Source organism: Diplotaxodon limnothrissa, linkage group LG18 (assembly GCF_057381915.1).
Source record: "Diplotaxodon limnothrissa isolate DT_005_m linkage group LG18, D_limnothrissa_male_GT1.1, whole genome shotgun sequence".
NCBI lineage: Eukaryota > Metazoa > Chordata > Actinopteri > Cichliformes > Cichlidae > Diplotaxodon > Diplotaxodon limnothrissa.
In genome coordinates, this window is record NC_140613.1 from 38,372,777 (window position 1) to 38,387,684 (window position 14,908).

At 38.7% G+C, this 14,908-nt stretch overlaps 2 protein-coding genes across 3 annotated transcripts in view; one reads left to right on the forward strand and one right to left on the reverse strand.

Annotated features, from left to right (window-relative positions):
- The window catches only part of LOC146614139 (nucleoprotein TPR-like), a 35,923-nt gene extending 31,005 nt beyond the window's left edge, over nt 1-4,918 (reverse strand). For both annotated transcript variants that reach the window (XM_085379043.1, XM_085379042.1), the window contains exons 1-7: nt 4,690-4,918; nt 3,949-4,053; nt 3,173-3,237; nt 1,698-1,788; nt 1,490-1,593; nt 698-862; nt 433-525 (exon numbers count right to left, since the gene is read on the reverse strand). In XM_085379043.1, the coding sequence (XP_085235169.1) occupies nt 433-525; nt 698-862; nt 1,490-1,593; nt 1,698-1,788; nt 3,173-3,237; nt 3,949-4,053; nt 4,690-4,840 (774 nt within the window). In that variant the 5' untranslated portion in view covers nt 4,841-4,918. The remainder of the gene's footprint in view (nt 1-432; nt 526-697; nt 863-1,489; nt 1,594-1,697; nt 1,789-3,172; nt 3,238-3,948; nt 4,054-4,689) is intronic.
- Nucleotides 4,919-5,300: 382 nt separating this feature from the next.
- Nucleotides 5,301-14,508, forward strand: odr4 (odr-4 GPCR localization factor homolog). The gene is made up of 14 exons (XM_085377920.1): nt 5,301-5,382; nt 5,665-5,768; nt 7,031-7,147; nt 7,314-7,406; nt 9,049-9,155; nt 9,237-9,273; nt 9,637-9,780; nt 9,856-9,951; nt 10,132-10,179; nt 10,628-10,747; nt 10,877-10,991; nt 12,816-13,019; nt 13,935-13,985; nt 14,249-14,508. The coding sequence occupies exons 2-14, from the start codon at nt 5,670-5,672 to the stop codon at nt 14,317-14,319; spliced, it is 1,302 nt and encodes a 433-aa protein (XP_085234046.1). The 5' UTR covers nt 5,301-5,382; nt 5,665-5,669; the 3' UTR covers nt 14,320-14,508.
- Nucleotides 14,509-14,908: the final 400 nt, after the last annotated feature.

Below are 14,908 nucleotides of genomic sequence, written 5' to 3' on the forward strand. Positions count from 1 at the left end.
GACACAGCTCACCACTGTCACCATGGAAACACAAAAACTCATAAAGCTTTCCAAGAAGACAGAGTATAGATGACATTTTTATGACTTATCACATATTTATCTATTTTATTTGACTTTGACTCTACTTGATAGCATTTATACATTTTTGCATTTAAGAAAATGTTTTCTCTAAAAACTAAAATTGAATATGACGCATAAAAACACAGGAGTTTTTTGGTTTTTTTGGACAAATGAAACAGATGACGGACAAAACAAAAACAATGCAGTTTCTAAAATGGAAACCAATGAACAGTTCATTTTGAAAGACCTTTATTTTTTTCTCTTTTGAATATTTATTATTGCTCATTAAGAAGTCACAAGTATTTCTTGTCCAATTAATCAATTACTAAAATAATCAAATGCTGCAGCCCTACACAAGTGTTTCTGTGTTACCTGTTTCAGTTTGTTGTTGAGGTCTTCAGCTCTTTTATTCTGACTTTCACCGGTTTCCTTCAGAACAGTGAGTTGACTTTCCAGTACAGCCACCTGTGGAAAGGAAATATTGTTAATAAAGACGTTAGCGCTGTAGCTAGAATAGCTAATTAACCCTACATATTCCACAACTAATGCTAATAAAGGAGATTAAAACCAACAGGGAATTTACATTCAGTTTATACAGTACTGAATGTAAATAAATACAGTACTGTATCAATCTTACCTTCTGCTCGCTGCTCTTCAGACTGCTCTGCAGCTCCAGGATCTCTTCGCCTTTCTCTCTGTTGGTGTTCAGCAGTTCCTCAGTTTTGGTCTTTAGCTCTGCAGTCAACCACTCGATCTTCTTCTCAAGCAGCTCCTTCTCCTGCTCCATGCGCTTCTCCCGGTGCTGTAAGATACATTTCCAGTAACACTTCTCTCTTCACGCCACAAAATATTTCCAGAGGAAAAAAATGGCATTTTAAAGGGGGACCAATTATGGTTTTTACTATAAGCTCAAAAATAAATAATTCGCAATCTTTGTTCAACCTGAACAGGCCTCAACACTTCTTGTCTGAAAGAAACAGTTTCATTTTCTATCCCTTTAAGACTGTCCAACTAAAAGGTCACTGTCTTCTAAAAGGCTGTCCCTTGTCTGGCTTCCACAAATAGAACTCAGTGCCAGTAAGCACCTTCTCTGCAGGACTGCAGGCCTTCTCGATTAAGTCAAAAATAATGATTATTGTGATGAGTCATTTTAGCCTCAAGCCCTTGCAAGACGACTCCAAGCCCATCTTGCAAGTGCAGCTGCTGTTCTTGGCAGACTGCAGTTTAAGCAAACATCTGAAACAGAGATTAAAGCAAAGCATCTGTTTGTGTGTAATATTATGCTTCTTACCTGCTTATTGTGTAGTTTATTTGGTGTGTTTAACATAAGGTGAACCTGTTGGGGGGTGTGTGTGTGTGTGTGTGTGTGTGTGTGTGTGTGTGTGTGTGTGTGTGTGTGTGTGTGTGTGTGTGTGTGTGTGTAGCGCACCTGTACAGATGCTGCAGACGACTGTATCTCGTCCAGTTTTAACTGCAGCTCCATCTTCACTTTGTTTGAGTCTGTCAGTTTCTCATTGAGACGTTTCACATCCTCTGCAAAGACAAATCCACAGACCACAAAAAGAAGCGTTAACAGGTTTCCACTGAACCAAACATGCACAATTTATCGAGGTGTATAGCTTCTGTAGTGAACTTACCAGAGACATTCTCCACCTCCTGTGTTCTCTTCTCTAGCAACCGCTCCAGCTCTCTCTTCTCTGCCTCAATCTCATACTTGGTCTTGGTTTGCTGGATCCATACATACGTGCACAAACAGTACTTGAATTATACTACTACACTAAGAGTGTGTAGAAAATTGAAATGTGTAACAATTATCCGGTATCTTCAGCAGACTTCTAAAGGAATTTCTGTGTTAATCTGTGTTAATGATGAGTAAAAGGTCTCTTTTTTATTACCTGAGGTAATGGTTTTTCACTAATTCACACAGGGTCAAAAACATACAGACTCAAACACATGCGTACATCCTCACTAATACTTGGTTAAATGTCTCTTAGCAAGATGCACCTCAAACAGACAATTTTGGTAGCCATCAACAAGAGCTTCTGGTATAACTCTGGATGAATATTTCACCACTCTTCTTGGCAGAATTAGTACAGACTCTTCACTCTGGAGGAGTATGCAAAAATTGTGAAAGGAACCCGATACAAGCCAGTAAGTCAGGAAAGCTCACTTGTGACCAATGACAGTGATACTGACGTGAGTTGTTGAGAATATCCTGGTAAGCGCTGCTGTTTTTACACGTGCTAGTTACTCTTAGCCAGTTTTAGTGAAGCTTTATTTGAAGAGGCTCTAACATTGCTGGACTGTGACACTTGGTGACAAAACTCTCACACAATGTAAGAATAAACTGTTTAGTCTGAAAATGCAGAAAAGGAATTATAATTTGCCTCCATATCAGACACCACAGTTCTCTTCTCCAGACCAGTCTCTAGCACATACATAAAACCCAAGGCAACAGTGTCCATCGTGAGTACTATATCCAAGATGGAGGGGCACACATGGTAGCTCCTAATAACTAGTGCCTGCTCCTATGCGTTTTTAATAGATCACTTCTGAGTTTATGAGAATGCAGTAATTACTTAGAAGATGTAATTACACACTAATCAATGTATATTTACAAGTACAATAATCCTTTTTTCTGTTAAATAATCTCAAAAGACTATGATGCTACCATTACCAAGCTTAAAGATGTTGATTTTAGAATAGAGTTTATATTTTTGGTGAGTCCACTACAGCATAAAATTCTAGGATATATGCTTCAGTGGGAAATCCCTCAGACCTCACCTCCCTAGAAATGTAACTATACGTCAAGTCAGCACAGCCCATGACTACTGTGATTGGCCTGTTCTGTACCATCGATTCCTCCTGTGCATTTCTGCCTATTTTTTCACTGCAGTTTATCAATTTATCAGTAACAGATTAACAATCATTGTCTACTAGCAGCAACCAACCAACCCACCCAGTGACATCATGCTATGTACTCGCACAACATGGCAGTAAACACTAACCATGTTCAAAGATTTAGCTAGGTGTAGCACCGATAAATGAAGCATAATTGTATCAACACAGCTTTTAAGTTATGTCAATATAAAGCCCTTATCGGCATGTTTACCTGTTGCGATGGTTTATCTTCGGTGCTCTCTCCTTCTATTCCCTTTAGAGCGCTCAACTCTTCATCTGAAGAGAGAAACATTACAACCCATGGCATCACGAGATCCAGAAAAACAGTGCTAGACTACACTAAAACCTAATGATTCATTTAAAAATAGTCTCTGGTAAAGCATAAAAAGACTGTACAATGAATTACACTAGATTTCTTTTAATAACCCTCACACCCAAATCAGGTGCCATTGGCAGCTGTAACCTCTGAAATGTCTAACTGAGAGTGTCTTTGCAGAAACATTTCAGCCAGTGTTATAAACTAAATAGGCCTTGTTTAGGCCTATAATATAGAACACCAACAAGGATGGTCATCTATAACAGCAGAATATCAGCATTGGCTAAAACCAATATCACTTGTTATCAGCCTTATAATACTGTGCAAACGTTTCAAGCCACCCCTCGGTTATTTATTTTTTTCTAGGAAAAATGGGAAATTTAAGTGAATAAAAACAAAATATTGTTAAAACTGTTCAGTTACTAAAGATCTATTTGATCTGAAACAACAAAAAAAATTTTAAAAAGAAACTAAACAAATGGAATAACATATCAGCATCTGATTTCAACCTACATTTTTTTATAATCCTGTTTTCCCAGAATTTCACAATCAGTGCATCATTAAACATCAATGTATTTTTTTTTTCAAAGTGGACTGTACAATTAAGTTCTGTGCTGATATAGACAACATGTAGAATAAAGACACCGGCTGATATGCATATGATGACTTACTGAGCTTTTTATTTTCCTCCTTGAGGGTCTGCAGATCTTTGGTAGCAGACAAGATCTGTTCCTGACTCTCCGCCAATCTCTTCTCCATGTCAAAGTACTGTTGCTCTATATGGGGCAACAGTCAACAGGAACACAGGTGTACACAAGAAATATACACTTTAGTACTTGTCCGGTCACAAACACAGAGATCTGCAATGTTGATTATTATTTATTTATTTATATTATATTATATTATATTATATTATATATTTTATATATATATATATATATATATATATATATATATATATATATATATATACATAATATTTACATATATATTAACTTATAATTTGACAAAATCCCTTTTTCAGTACTGATAAAAGGTAGTGCCAACTCTATTCGAATTTACAGTAACATTGTGTGCATTTGGTTAATGGCGACAGCATAAAAACACAGGCTGGTACAAGATGTTTTTCAATAATTTGGGAACTGTTTTTTATTTCAACACACTACACATCACTACTTAATAATAAAATAACTTCAACAACTGGACAGATCTCCCTTCCGCCAAAATTAGCCTTAGCTTGATAGCGCAGCTAACGTTCGCGTGCAGGAGTAAGGGTAGCGAAACACATACAACATGTTTTATACCCAAACAGAGTGAGTACTCTAAATACTAGAATACTGGAATCTAGCAAGCAACAAAAGCAAGTTAAACGCCAAATAGCTAACCAATACGGACTTGTTCTAGGTACCCACCGCTGTCTGCTTTGAATCGCTCATGTTGAGTCTGGAGCACCTCGTTAGCATTCTGCAGCTCCGTTACAAACTTCTCCAACTTGTTCTGGATGCCTTTCGGGAGCTTATTCAGCTCCGTCCGCTCCAGAGCCTGAAGCAGGACGACCGCCATCGCTACCTACTCGTCCCGAAGAATAACGGTAAACTCTTGTAAAATAATCTTAATCTGTGCACCGTCTACAACCAAACTAACAACTAAAAAATGTCAAATTAGACGCGTACACAGGCAGGAAGTTTGCTTCATACTTTCAAAGTAAGGTAATGAAGTTAGACGAGGTAAATGAAAACTACTTATTAAAGCTGAGATGCGATGAATCGATATACGCTCTTCGAATATAAAAGTTAAATTGTTAATTTAATGTATATGGGCAGCTACAATGTATTTATCTGGTCTTGCCTCCAAGCCTACTTGGCTCTTATTGCAGCAAATTTTATTTTGAAGAAAAACTCTCAGCGCTAGTTTGCTTTGGTATGCTGACCATTTCCATCCCGAGTCACCTATTACGACACAGACGTGCGACGGAAATCTGTCAATGCATTTTTTTTTTTTTTTTTTTTTTTGGTCTGCTGACGAACCATTAGACCTGTCAAAATTGCCTGCTTTTTTGGTTGAGGTTTTAGCAACTGTTTTACTTCTTTTGAATATTTTCCATGGTACGTGGAAGCTTATGACGTCCACGCTGTATTTTATAGTGAACCTGAACTGTTATTTTAATGAAATGTAGCTAAAATATGAGCTAGCTAAAGTTAGAGGGGCAAACAGCTGTAAATAATCAATGAGCGACTGCATATTTACTGCTTTTAATTCAACCGTATTTATAGATTAGAAACACTCACTTGTTGTAGTGCTCCACATCTCTTTTCCGTGAACTGTTTATTTACAGAAGCTCTTGGATAAAGTGCAATGTTTTTATCACCTCTTCATTTCCCTGTCAGAAATAATGGGTCGTGGATATATAGTCCAAGATGATGTGGAGGGATATCTGTCGAAACTCTGTGAACAAAAGGCAGACCCAGTCACAGGACTGCTAATTGGACAGGTACCTGTGTATACTAACATCTGTCGTGTATTAGGCCATGTGTAAAAACAGAACTTTGCATTCATTATACCAATTTTTTTTATATGCAAAGAGTGTGTCTAGCGGTGGCATATGTAAAATATGTTCAAGATATTGAATCAGGGCTACAACCAAAGTCCTTTTTAGAAGCAAGTAACAGTCACAAATACTTTGTCCATATAATATCAGAAAATAGTTGAAAAATACTAAAATCCTTTCAGGATGGAGTCCAGAGTTACTCAGTTTTATGTGAGCTGTGAAATGGTGAAAACGATTCTATGTTCTAAAAGATTAGATGGAAATTAATTAAATGCACTACATATAGTACTGTGCAGAAATATTCTGCCACCCCCATTTTCTATGTTTTATTTCCAAAGATCCAAACATTCTTGTCATTTTTTATCATGGTCTTGAGCTGCAGTTCTTCAGACTTTCTGAAGGTCTGTCTATTGCAGTATAGTCTCTGTATGTGACCATTTTCAGAGCAATGTTTCCAAGAACTGGACCGAAAATCCATGGCAGCAGGTCTTATGGAGTGATGAATCCAAATTTGAAATCTTTGGTTCAAATTGTCAATATGTATTCAGACAGTCAGGAAAGTGGTGCAGCAACAATTGTCTACAGCCACCTGTAAAACATTGACGGAGCCTCTGTTATGGTTTGCTTCTGCATTGCAGTCAGTAATGTTGCACTCTCACTAAAGTGCTTGCTCATAGGGGTCATATGATTGTTGGGGTTTTCTCTGTATTATTGTAGGGTCTTTACCTTGCAATATAAATTGCCTCAAGGCATTTTTTTTTGTGATTTGGCCCTATATAAATTTAATTTAATTTAATCATCTTGACAAAGAAAAAAACAAAATGCAGAAAGTCAAGAGAACAGTTCATGAAGACTGCATAAAGAAATTACTAGAAAGCTGCCTAACACAGAGTTCATGCTGTGTTGAAGAATAAAGGTGGTCATGCTGAATATTGACTTTCAAGCTAGTTGGAATTATAACTGAGTTTTAGCCTGTATACTGTATTTCCATGTATATTTGCACGTTTTCATAAATCACTGGACCTATTTCCAATTTTTCTGGCAAAATCTAAAGAAACAAAGAGTGGCTAAAGACTTTTGCACAGTACTGTACACATGCTTTAAAATTAATACGCGAGCACCATATGTCACAATACGATAGGACATCAACATGCTGTGTGTGGAGTGAAGAGAGATTAATCAATATTACTGACTAAATATTTCAGAGCTCAACGCAAAGGGATTTTGTTGTCATGGCAATTCGGACCCCCCAAAAGGAGGAGTCTGCTGCAGCAGCTAGAAACTCTGTGGACAAGGAGTGGGTCACCGAGCATGCTCGACAGGTAGTTAAAGAGGGCCATGCCTCTCTTCCAGCACAAACTGATTTGATTTCAGCATGTATTATGCTCATGTATTAAATGAGGAGTGGAATGTGCTTTGAAATGAGCTGTGCACCTAGGTAGACAGACTTGCACACTGCTAGGGTTCATGTTTGCTATTGATTTCCAGGTGTCCAGGATGCTGCCCGGAGGCCTCTCTGTAGTGGGAGTCTTCATCATCACTGATGCAGATGCCAAGGACGCACTAACTACACTCCGACAGGTGAGAGTCATGTTGACACTGTTTCCAGCAAAATCATTTTGAAATTCTTGTAATGTGCTATAGCTTGTAGTGTGAAGTTTAATCGAAAATCAACTTAAGTGATTAGAAACGAGGTCTCAAACCTGCAGCTCTAGAGCCACATTTAGCTTTTTTGCCCATAATCCAGTTACTCTCTGTGGCTTTGACCTAAAATTAATATATCAAAATGAGCATTGTAAATTTTTTTACAATTTACTTCTTTTTTTTTATCATTGTTTTAAGTGATTCTAAAAAATGTGCAGCCTATATGTCAAATTTAAAATAAAATGTTTTAATATGTCTGTCACCTGGTGCTTTATGCTTTCACTCTTGCTAAGCTCCAGTAGTGGTGACTTCCATGAAGGTTAACACATAAGTGGCTGCACATAAATAGATAGTTCCACCAGCTGTGAATTCCAAAGCTTAAAAAAAAGAAAAATCATGGAGAAAATTCGACAATTTAAGTGCAGGAAACTTGCCTCCAAACCTCCAGTACTTGGCCTGATGTGAAAAAGTAATTGCACATAAACCTAATACCTGGATGTGCTACGTGTGGCAGCAAGAACTGGTATGTTTTTCGGAACATTATCATAACAAGTGATCTCGAGCTTCAGCGTACTGACTGATGGGAAGACGTTCTCCTTCAGGAGTTTCTGGTAGAGAACGGAATTCATAGTTCCATCAATTATGGCAAGTTTTCTAAGTACTGAAGCAGCAAAGTAGCTCAAAACCATCACACTACCACCACCAAGTTTGACTGTTGGTGAGATTTTCTTTTCATGAAATGCTGTTAGTTTTATGCCAGATGTAACGGGAATCAAACCTTACCAAAAACCTGAGTTTTGTTTTTTTTCTCATTAGGCTACAAAATATTTTTTCAAAAGTCTTGGACATTTTCAAGATGTTTTTTGGAAATGTGAGGCAAGCCTTTGTGTTCTTTCTGGTCATAGATTTTGCCTTGCCATTCTCCCATGGATGCATTTTTTTTTTACCAGTTTTGTCTTAGTGTTGAATGGATAATAATCACTATAAGTCTTTACAGTTCAGCACAGATTTGTTAAAAAATGCTTTATTTAATATTAAAATTTGCTAACAGGGTTAGCTTAGCTTGTTCAGATGGAAGACATCATGTGACTTTCATGTGGTTCAAGACTAAACACAAAGTGTGTGAAGAGCTAATTCAGTTTGATGGTGGAAATATTGTTGGAGCATGATTTTGTTCTTTATATAGCTATAAAAGAAATAAAAATAATTCAGAGATTTATTAGAAACTTTCTCACAAAAACACTACCATCAGTGATCATCTCAACTTTTTTTTTTTTTTTTTTTTTTACCAAAATGCAAACTTCCTTTTAGCTGATGTTGTTGAACTAATTAAAGCTCTAAACCCAGTCAAGTATATCTTAAATAACATTGATGACAAAGGTTTGCCTGAAAACCCTACAACTCCATAAGGAGCTTGCTTAACTTAACTTTAATACACTGGAAACAGTCTTTCAATTTGTCTTTGACATTTGCACTTCAGTGCTAGAATAATCCCCAACTCCAAAAGGAGTGAAATTAAATGTAACCACAGAAAAGTAAAAAATTGGTAACATCATGCAGCGTGTGTGTGTGTGTCTAGCTGCTGTTTGCAGTGGAAAATCTGATCTCCTCTGAGCACCTGTGGGACCCTGCAGATGATGATGTCACAGACTGTGTCACGCTGCACATCAATCCCAAAACCAGAAAGTATCCTTTTCATCAGCTTTGCCTTTGGCTCAGGTAGCTACCATACAGTGTTTGTGGATGTTCTTTAACCCAGTGGACTAGAACTGTCTGTAGAACCTTTGACATCAAAGACCCCAAGGTCAGTTTGCATCTCTCATGTCTTACAGAAAAGCAGCTTCTATCTGCACAGCTCTAAAATATTACTCAAATGTGTACTGCCTTTTAAAAAAACATTCTTTGCTTTTCCCAAAACATGTAATCTCACAGTTTTGGAACACTATTTCAGTATGGTGTTATAAGTCTTATTCACTGAACAAGGAAATCTATTATGTTCTGACTTCACAAACACAGTGGTAAAGTCCTTCCACGTTACATTTATCAGGGGTTGTGAATTAAACCTTTTAAAGTGAGATGTAGGCCACAAGGTTAACAGTCTTGATATATGTTGTGCTGTTCTCTTTCATACAATGCTGCTGTTGTTGTTGTTTATATGTTTTCCCAGAGTGTGGCTAAGCCTGCAGATTGGAAGTACCAGTCGGGTTTGTGCTCCTCCTGGGCCACCGTGTCATGCAGTCTAAATGTAGACATGCTGCTACCACTACCAAACAACAGAACCAGCACAGGAAATATGGAGGAATGCCTTAAGGTTGGAACACACACTTGTGCATGAGACCTTTTTTTTTCTTCATGGGAACAGTTCTGACTTGGTTTTCTGTTTCAGGAAGGACTGAAAGCGTGGGCACACCAGATTGAGAGCGGACTGTGTCTGATTGATGGAAAAAGGCTACCCGAGGACTCGGAGCTCACAGTGGGACAGGTTGTTTATGATACTTGAATGAATGAATAAATGCTTGATTGCTGGTTTAGGATCGATTATTTGCACACTTTTATGCGCAAATCAATTCCAACATAGACTGCTGTGGCTTGATGATAAATAACAAGTGATTTTTTGTTGAAAGGCAGCAATAAAATTCTGACATCCAGTGTTTTTCTCTAGAGGAGGAATGTGAGACAGACATACACAGCTCAGCTGCTCATTACAACGGTAAGAGACGCACTTTTCTACTCTAATTAAGCACTTAAAACACTGTTTTTTTTACTGCAAGCTTCATTCACCCAAGCACACACACATTCATACCCCCATTTTTCTGTACCTAAACTCCATATCTAACATTTGCACATACACTCACATTCCGATGGATCCATAGGTGGAAACTTCAGTAGGTTTCCACCTATGGATCCAGTAGCTTAAGTATCTTGCCCAATGGTACTTTGACATGTAGATTGCTGTAGCACGTAATTGAACCACAGACCTTGTGATTGGTAGATGACACGTCACACAAGTAGTGGCAGTGAAGCCATAAATGGACACATGTGCTTGTGTTTGGCACATTTCTGTTAAAATTATACATATTTGCTGGAGTAAAGCTAAGTCAAGTTTTGAGAAGTTTGTGCATGACCATGAAATAAAATTTTGTCTTCCTTTGTGTTAGGAAAACAAGAGGTTAACAGATGTGATTGAGCAGTGTGGCGGCAGCGTGTCAGTAACAGGAGCAATCCACAGCAGAGCTTATCTACACAGCAACAAGCCAAAGGCCAGACTGGCAGAGAAGGTAATTCTTTAACATAAGGGTCGTTACAGATAAAAGATATGAAGTTCAACATCTGAGAAAAAGAATGACCCACAAATGAAATGAAAACAGAATTTATTATTTTCTCACGGAAACCTCTCTTGCGGACAGCTGCTGAAGAGGGATGTGGTTTCTACGGTGGCCACGAGAGTTCAAATGATGCTGGAGGAGCTGCTGGCATCAGACCAGGAGAGCAAGGGCAGCTGCAGAGACAAACAACAGAAAGGTGCAGACACAGTATGCTCCACCAATCAGTTGCTTACAGCTGTACATAGATAAGTTCAGGGTCATGGGTGGGTTTACTGCCAGCCAATGAACACATAGAGGCAGGATTTGAACACAGATAAGACCTGACCTCAACAGTACAAGGTGAGCAATTAGTAATGGATGGCACACGCTATTGTTAATCCCAAACACCAATTTCATAGTTGGTCTGGTATGAACACAGTGTATCCACATGTATACATGTGGCCAGTGCTTCTCACAAGAATGACACTGCTTGTGTATTGTTAAGGGGGATCCAGACCTGTTAATCCATGTAAGTCTATGGAGATGAAACAGCTAAAATGATCATAACTCACTGAATGTTAAAGCAGTTTAGTTCAAATAGTACAAATGCTACAACTACAGCCCCAATTCCAAAAAGGTCAAGACATAAAAAGCATCAAATGTTTAAACTGTGAAAATGTAGCATTTTAAAATGTATCAAAGCACTGAGTGGAATGGCAGCAACACATCTCAAAAAAGTTAGAACAGGGCCATGTTTACCACTGTTTTCTCCCCAGTCATCTTTCAACAATACTATAAACATCTAGGAACTGAGGAGGCCGGTGGAGTGAATGAATAGTGGAATTGTAAAGCGCTTTGAGGGTCTCGAAAAGCGCTGCATAAATGCAATCCATTATTAGTATTAGTATTATCTTTCTCCCACAATTCTTTAAATGAGTAAGGAGGAGGAATAAGGAGTAATAAGAAAAATGTTGTCTGTCTACACCTGATCACTTGATGGTGACATCTTCAAAGCAAGCCTCCTCCGGGGTGCAGGAGCCCCTCGGGGCTCCGGCCTCTGGGCCTGCGGCTCGGTTCACTCTGGCACAGCTGGCTGCCGGCAGAGCAGCCAGCTGAGAGCGGGCACGCCGGTGCAGCCCCCTCTAGCTTCTGCTCGGTGGCTACTGGGTGACGCCTCGTCTGGGGATCCTCAGCCCTTCCCATGAGGGTGGCACGGATGCCTCCTTGGTCCTCCTTGGGCTCTCGCACTCTGAGGCCTCTGGATGTCTGGGGCCTGGATCTCCTCCATGCCTGCTTCATGCCCTGAGGGACGGGGCTATGGCTCTCTACATCCTCTTGCAGACCATTACATGTGGAAACCATTTGAATACAAGCGCGCTGATCCACATAGGTGTGCACATGGGTGTTCACTGTTCGTAGACTTAAATTACACCCTTCTTGGCTGCTACTTCAAAGCACATTGTGCGCTGTCTGTCCTGCGTGCTGCACAACAACACTGAATATTTAGTATTTACTGCTGTTTACACTTAGCTAGATTAATGCGATGGTGTTGTGTTTAGTATGTTGCTTTGGTTTTTTTTGCTTGTTTTCTATTCTTCTTCTCTCAACAGGTGATCCAGGAGATTTTTTTTTTCTCCCCCCCTTTCTCACTGTCCCTCTCCCCTTCTGTTTTTCTTTTCCTTCCTCTTTCTTTCTCCCTTTCCTATCCCTCACTCATGTCTGTCCCATCTGTAACATCTGAAAATAAAATATAATAAACAATAAAAACAAAGGTCGATCAAATGGACCAATACGGCAATGCCACGATGATCCATTTGGCAAAATAAATCCACTGGGTATCCTTGTTGGTCTTCAGACAACAATTCTGATGGCTAAAGAACCAAATGGGACAGGCAAAAAAAAAAAAAAAGAATGAATGAAAGTTAGAAGTGAATAACCTTACTGTCGTGTCTTAATAGATGAGCACCATTAGAAGAGATGTTAAAATCAACGACCTCTCAATATTAGTTACTGTACCTGCGCTTCTCTGTCTGTCCTTCAGAGCTGTTCTGCCTCCCCCATCGTATCTTTTGTCCACTAAAAGTCAGCGGGCCACTCTGTGTGTGTGACTACCAGTTCAGTGATGAGGGTTTATCTGAGGTGACTGAGCGGTTGAAGGAGATGCTGGACATTGATGCAGCTGAGGAAGACTTGGATACCAGACAGGAAATGACTTTTGAAATCACAGGGTGTGATATTACACCAGGTGGGCACAGAGTTTGTGTTTGTAAAGTAGTATTTTCACACCAAAACCTAATTTCTAGTTTGGGTATCAGTTTTCACTTTCTCCTTTTGTTGTCACGGTATTGTTTAAATGGTAAATGGACACATTTTTTTATATAGCGCTTTTCTACTCACCTGGAGCACAAAAAAACACTACAACATGCGTCATTCACCCATTCATACAAGCACTTTTTATCCCTATGCTTAAGTGCTTTCTATCTGACACACACACATCAGGATCGAACCACCAACCTTCTGATTACTAGATGACCTGCTCCACCTACCTCCAGACCAAATCTTAGTGCCATTACTATATGAATGCAAAATATGTAATTGTGACGTGCTGCTGCAGAGAACACGTGCCAAACTGCAGATGTGAGGTCAGATGTATATTAAAACAAATTAAAAACCATCGTAGCTCATCCATCTAATGGATGGGTATAAAAAAAAGTTCACTTCAATGGAATTTCCTGGGTTGGAAAAATCTCAGTATCCCATCTCTGTCATCATTTGGTGATAGAGTCAGCAACCTCCTCAAAGCCTCAGCCTCAGTAATACAACAATTAATGTTTATTTTTGTTGTTAACAGTGGTGCGATGATAACTATCAGTTTACAGTTTATATTAATAATGATGTCTGTTGAAAATTCCCATCACAAAGTTAAACTGAAACAACAAATAATTAACAAGTTACTTAATGAAATCATCCTGACTTCACAAACTTACTCCCTAGCTGCAACATTTTATGACACTAACAAATTCTAACCGTTAAATCAAGTGAACATCTGTATGTGCACACTGATGGTACTTTAGTTACGCCATTTTCACAATAATCAAGCAGGAGTTGGTGATGAGGGATGTTAACCTAGCTGATCCAAATGTGTGTTGTATGTTTTCAGAGCCCACTCAAGAAAAAGTCGAGGCGCCAGAGCACAAGAAAAACTACATTGGTAAAGACCTCTCATCTACATTTAATAAATTGTGTTAGCAAGACGAATGCTACATTTGCTTATTATTTTTTTTGTATCATCCAATCGTCTTCTGTTAGGGCTCAGTATTCAAATAACTAAAGTCTATTGTGTAGTGCTTTGATAATGATTAACTATCGGAAAAGAAAAAAGAAAAAAAAATATATATATATATATATATTTTTTTTTAAAGGACATGCATGCTTGTGTACTCTGTCCTGACTGTCCTCCTTTTTGTTGTTTAGGTGTTGCCATGGCTACAGCTGTTGCCTTACTTGCTACTGCCGCCTCGATGCTGTATCTCTATGACATTTGAGGAAAATGAAATAAAGAAATAGTGTTTTGTTTTGATCTTTTCTGCCAAGTGGATCTTGGTTGAATCAGAAGATAACAAATAGGGCTGACTACAGTTATTTAAAAAATAAAAAATCCCCAACTGAAAATAGCGTCCTGGGGATTTAAGCTATCTGTACAATGCTACAGTAGACACACAACCACCTTCAGGGAACATAAGCTAGTCTAGCTAGATATAGCAACTTGTTTCATACATAAAATGAACTGAGGGAGCGCACCGAGGCCCAGTATAAGACAAAGGATCGTTTTGAACTCTGAATTGTACACATACACTCTATTAGTACAAAAATAAAAATCTGGGGGGGGGGGCTGGTTTAGCTCACTGGGTATGAACAGGTGACACATGCTCTGTTATTCCATATGCCCAGGTTTTTACTGCCTCCCCCGTGTTCCTTCTCCTAGCTTTCCTGTTTAGCTCCACTGTGCATTTGAAATTAAATAATAATAATTAATTTGGAATAAAAGCTATGTATATAGCACCAGAAATGAGCAGAATTCCTCTTCAATAAGGAGGTTGAGTTTGCCACGTGAAATCACAGCCTGTGGTTAGT

What these genes read in the sequence shown, in the direction of transcription:
- odr4 (XM_085377920.1), top strand. Translation starts at nt 5,670, where the DNA reads ATGGGTCGTGGATATATAGTCCAAGATGATGTGGAGGGATATCTGTCG. An exon ending in AGGCCAGACTGGCAGAGAAG is followed by an intron (nt 10,748 to 10,876) that starts GTAATTCTTTAA and finishes TCTTGCGGACAG; the next exon opens with CTGCTGAAGAGGGATGTGGT. An exon ending in CAGAGACAAACAACAGAAAG is followed by an intron (nt 10,992 to 12,815) that starts GTGCAGACACAG and finishes TCTGTCCTTCAG; the next exon opens with AGCTGTTCTGCCTCCCCCAT.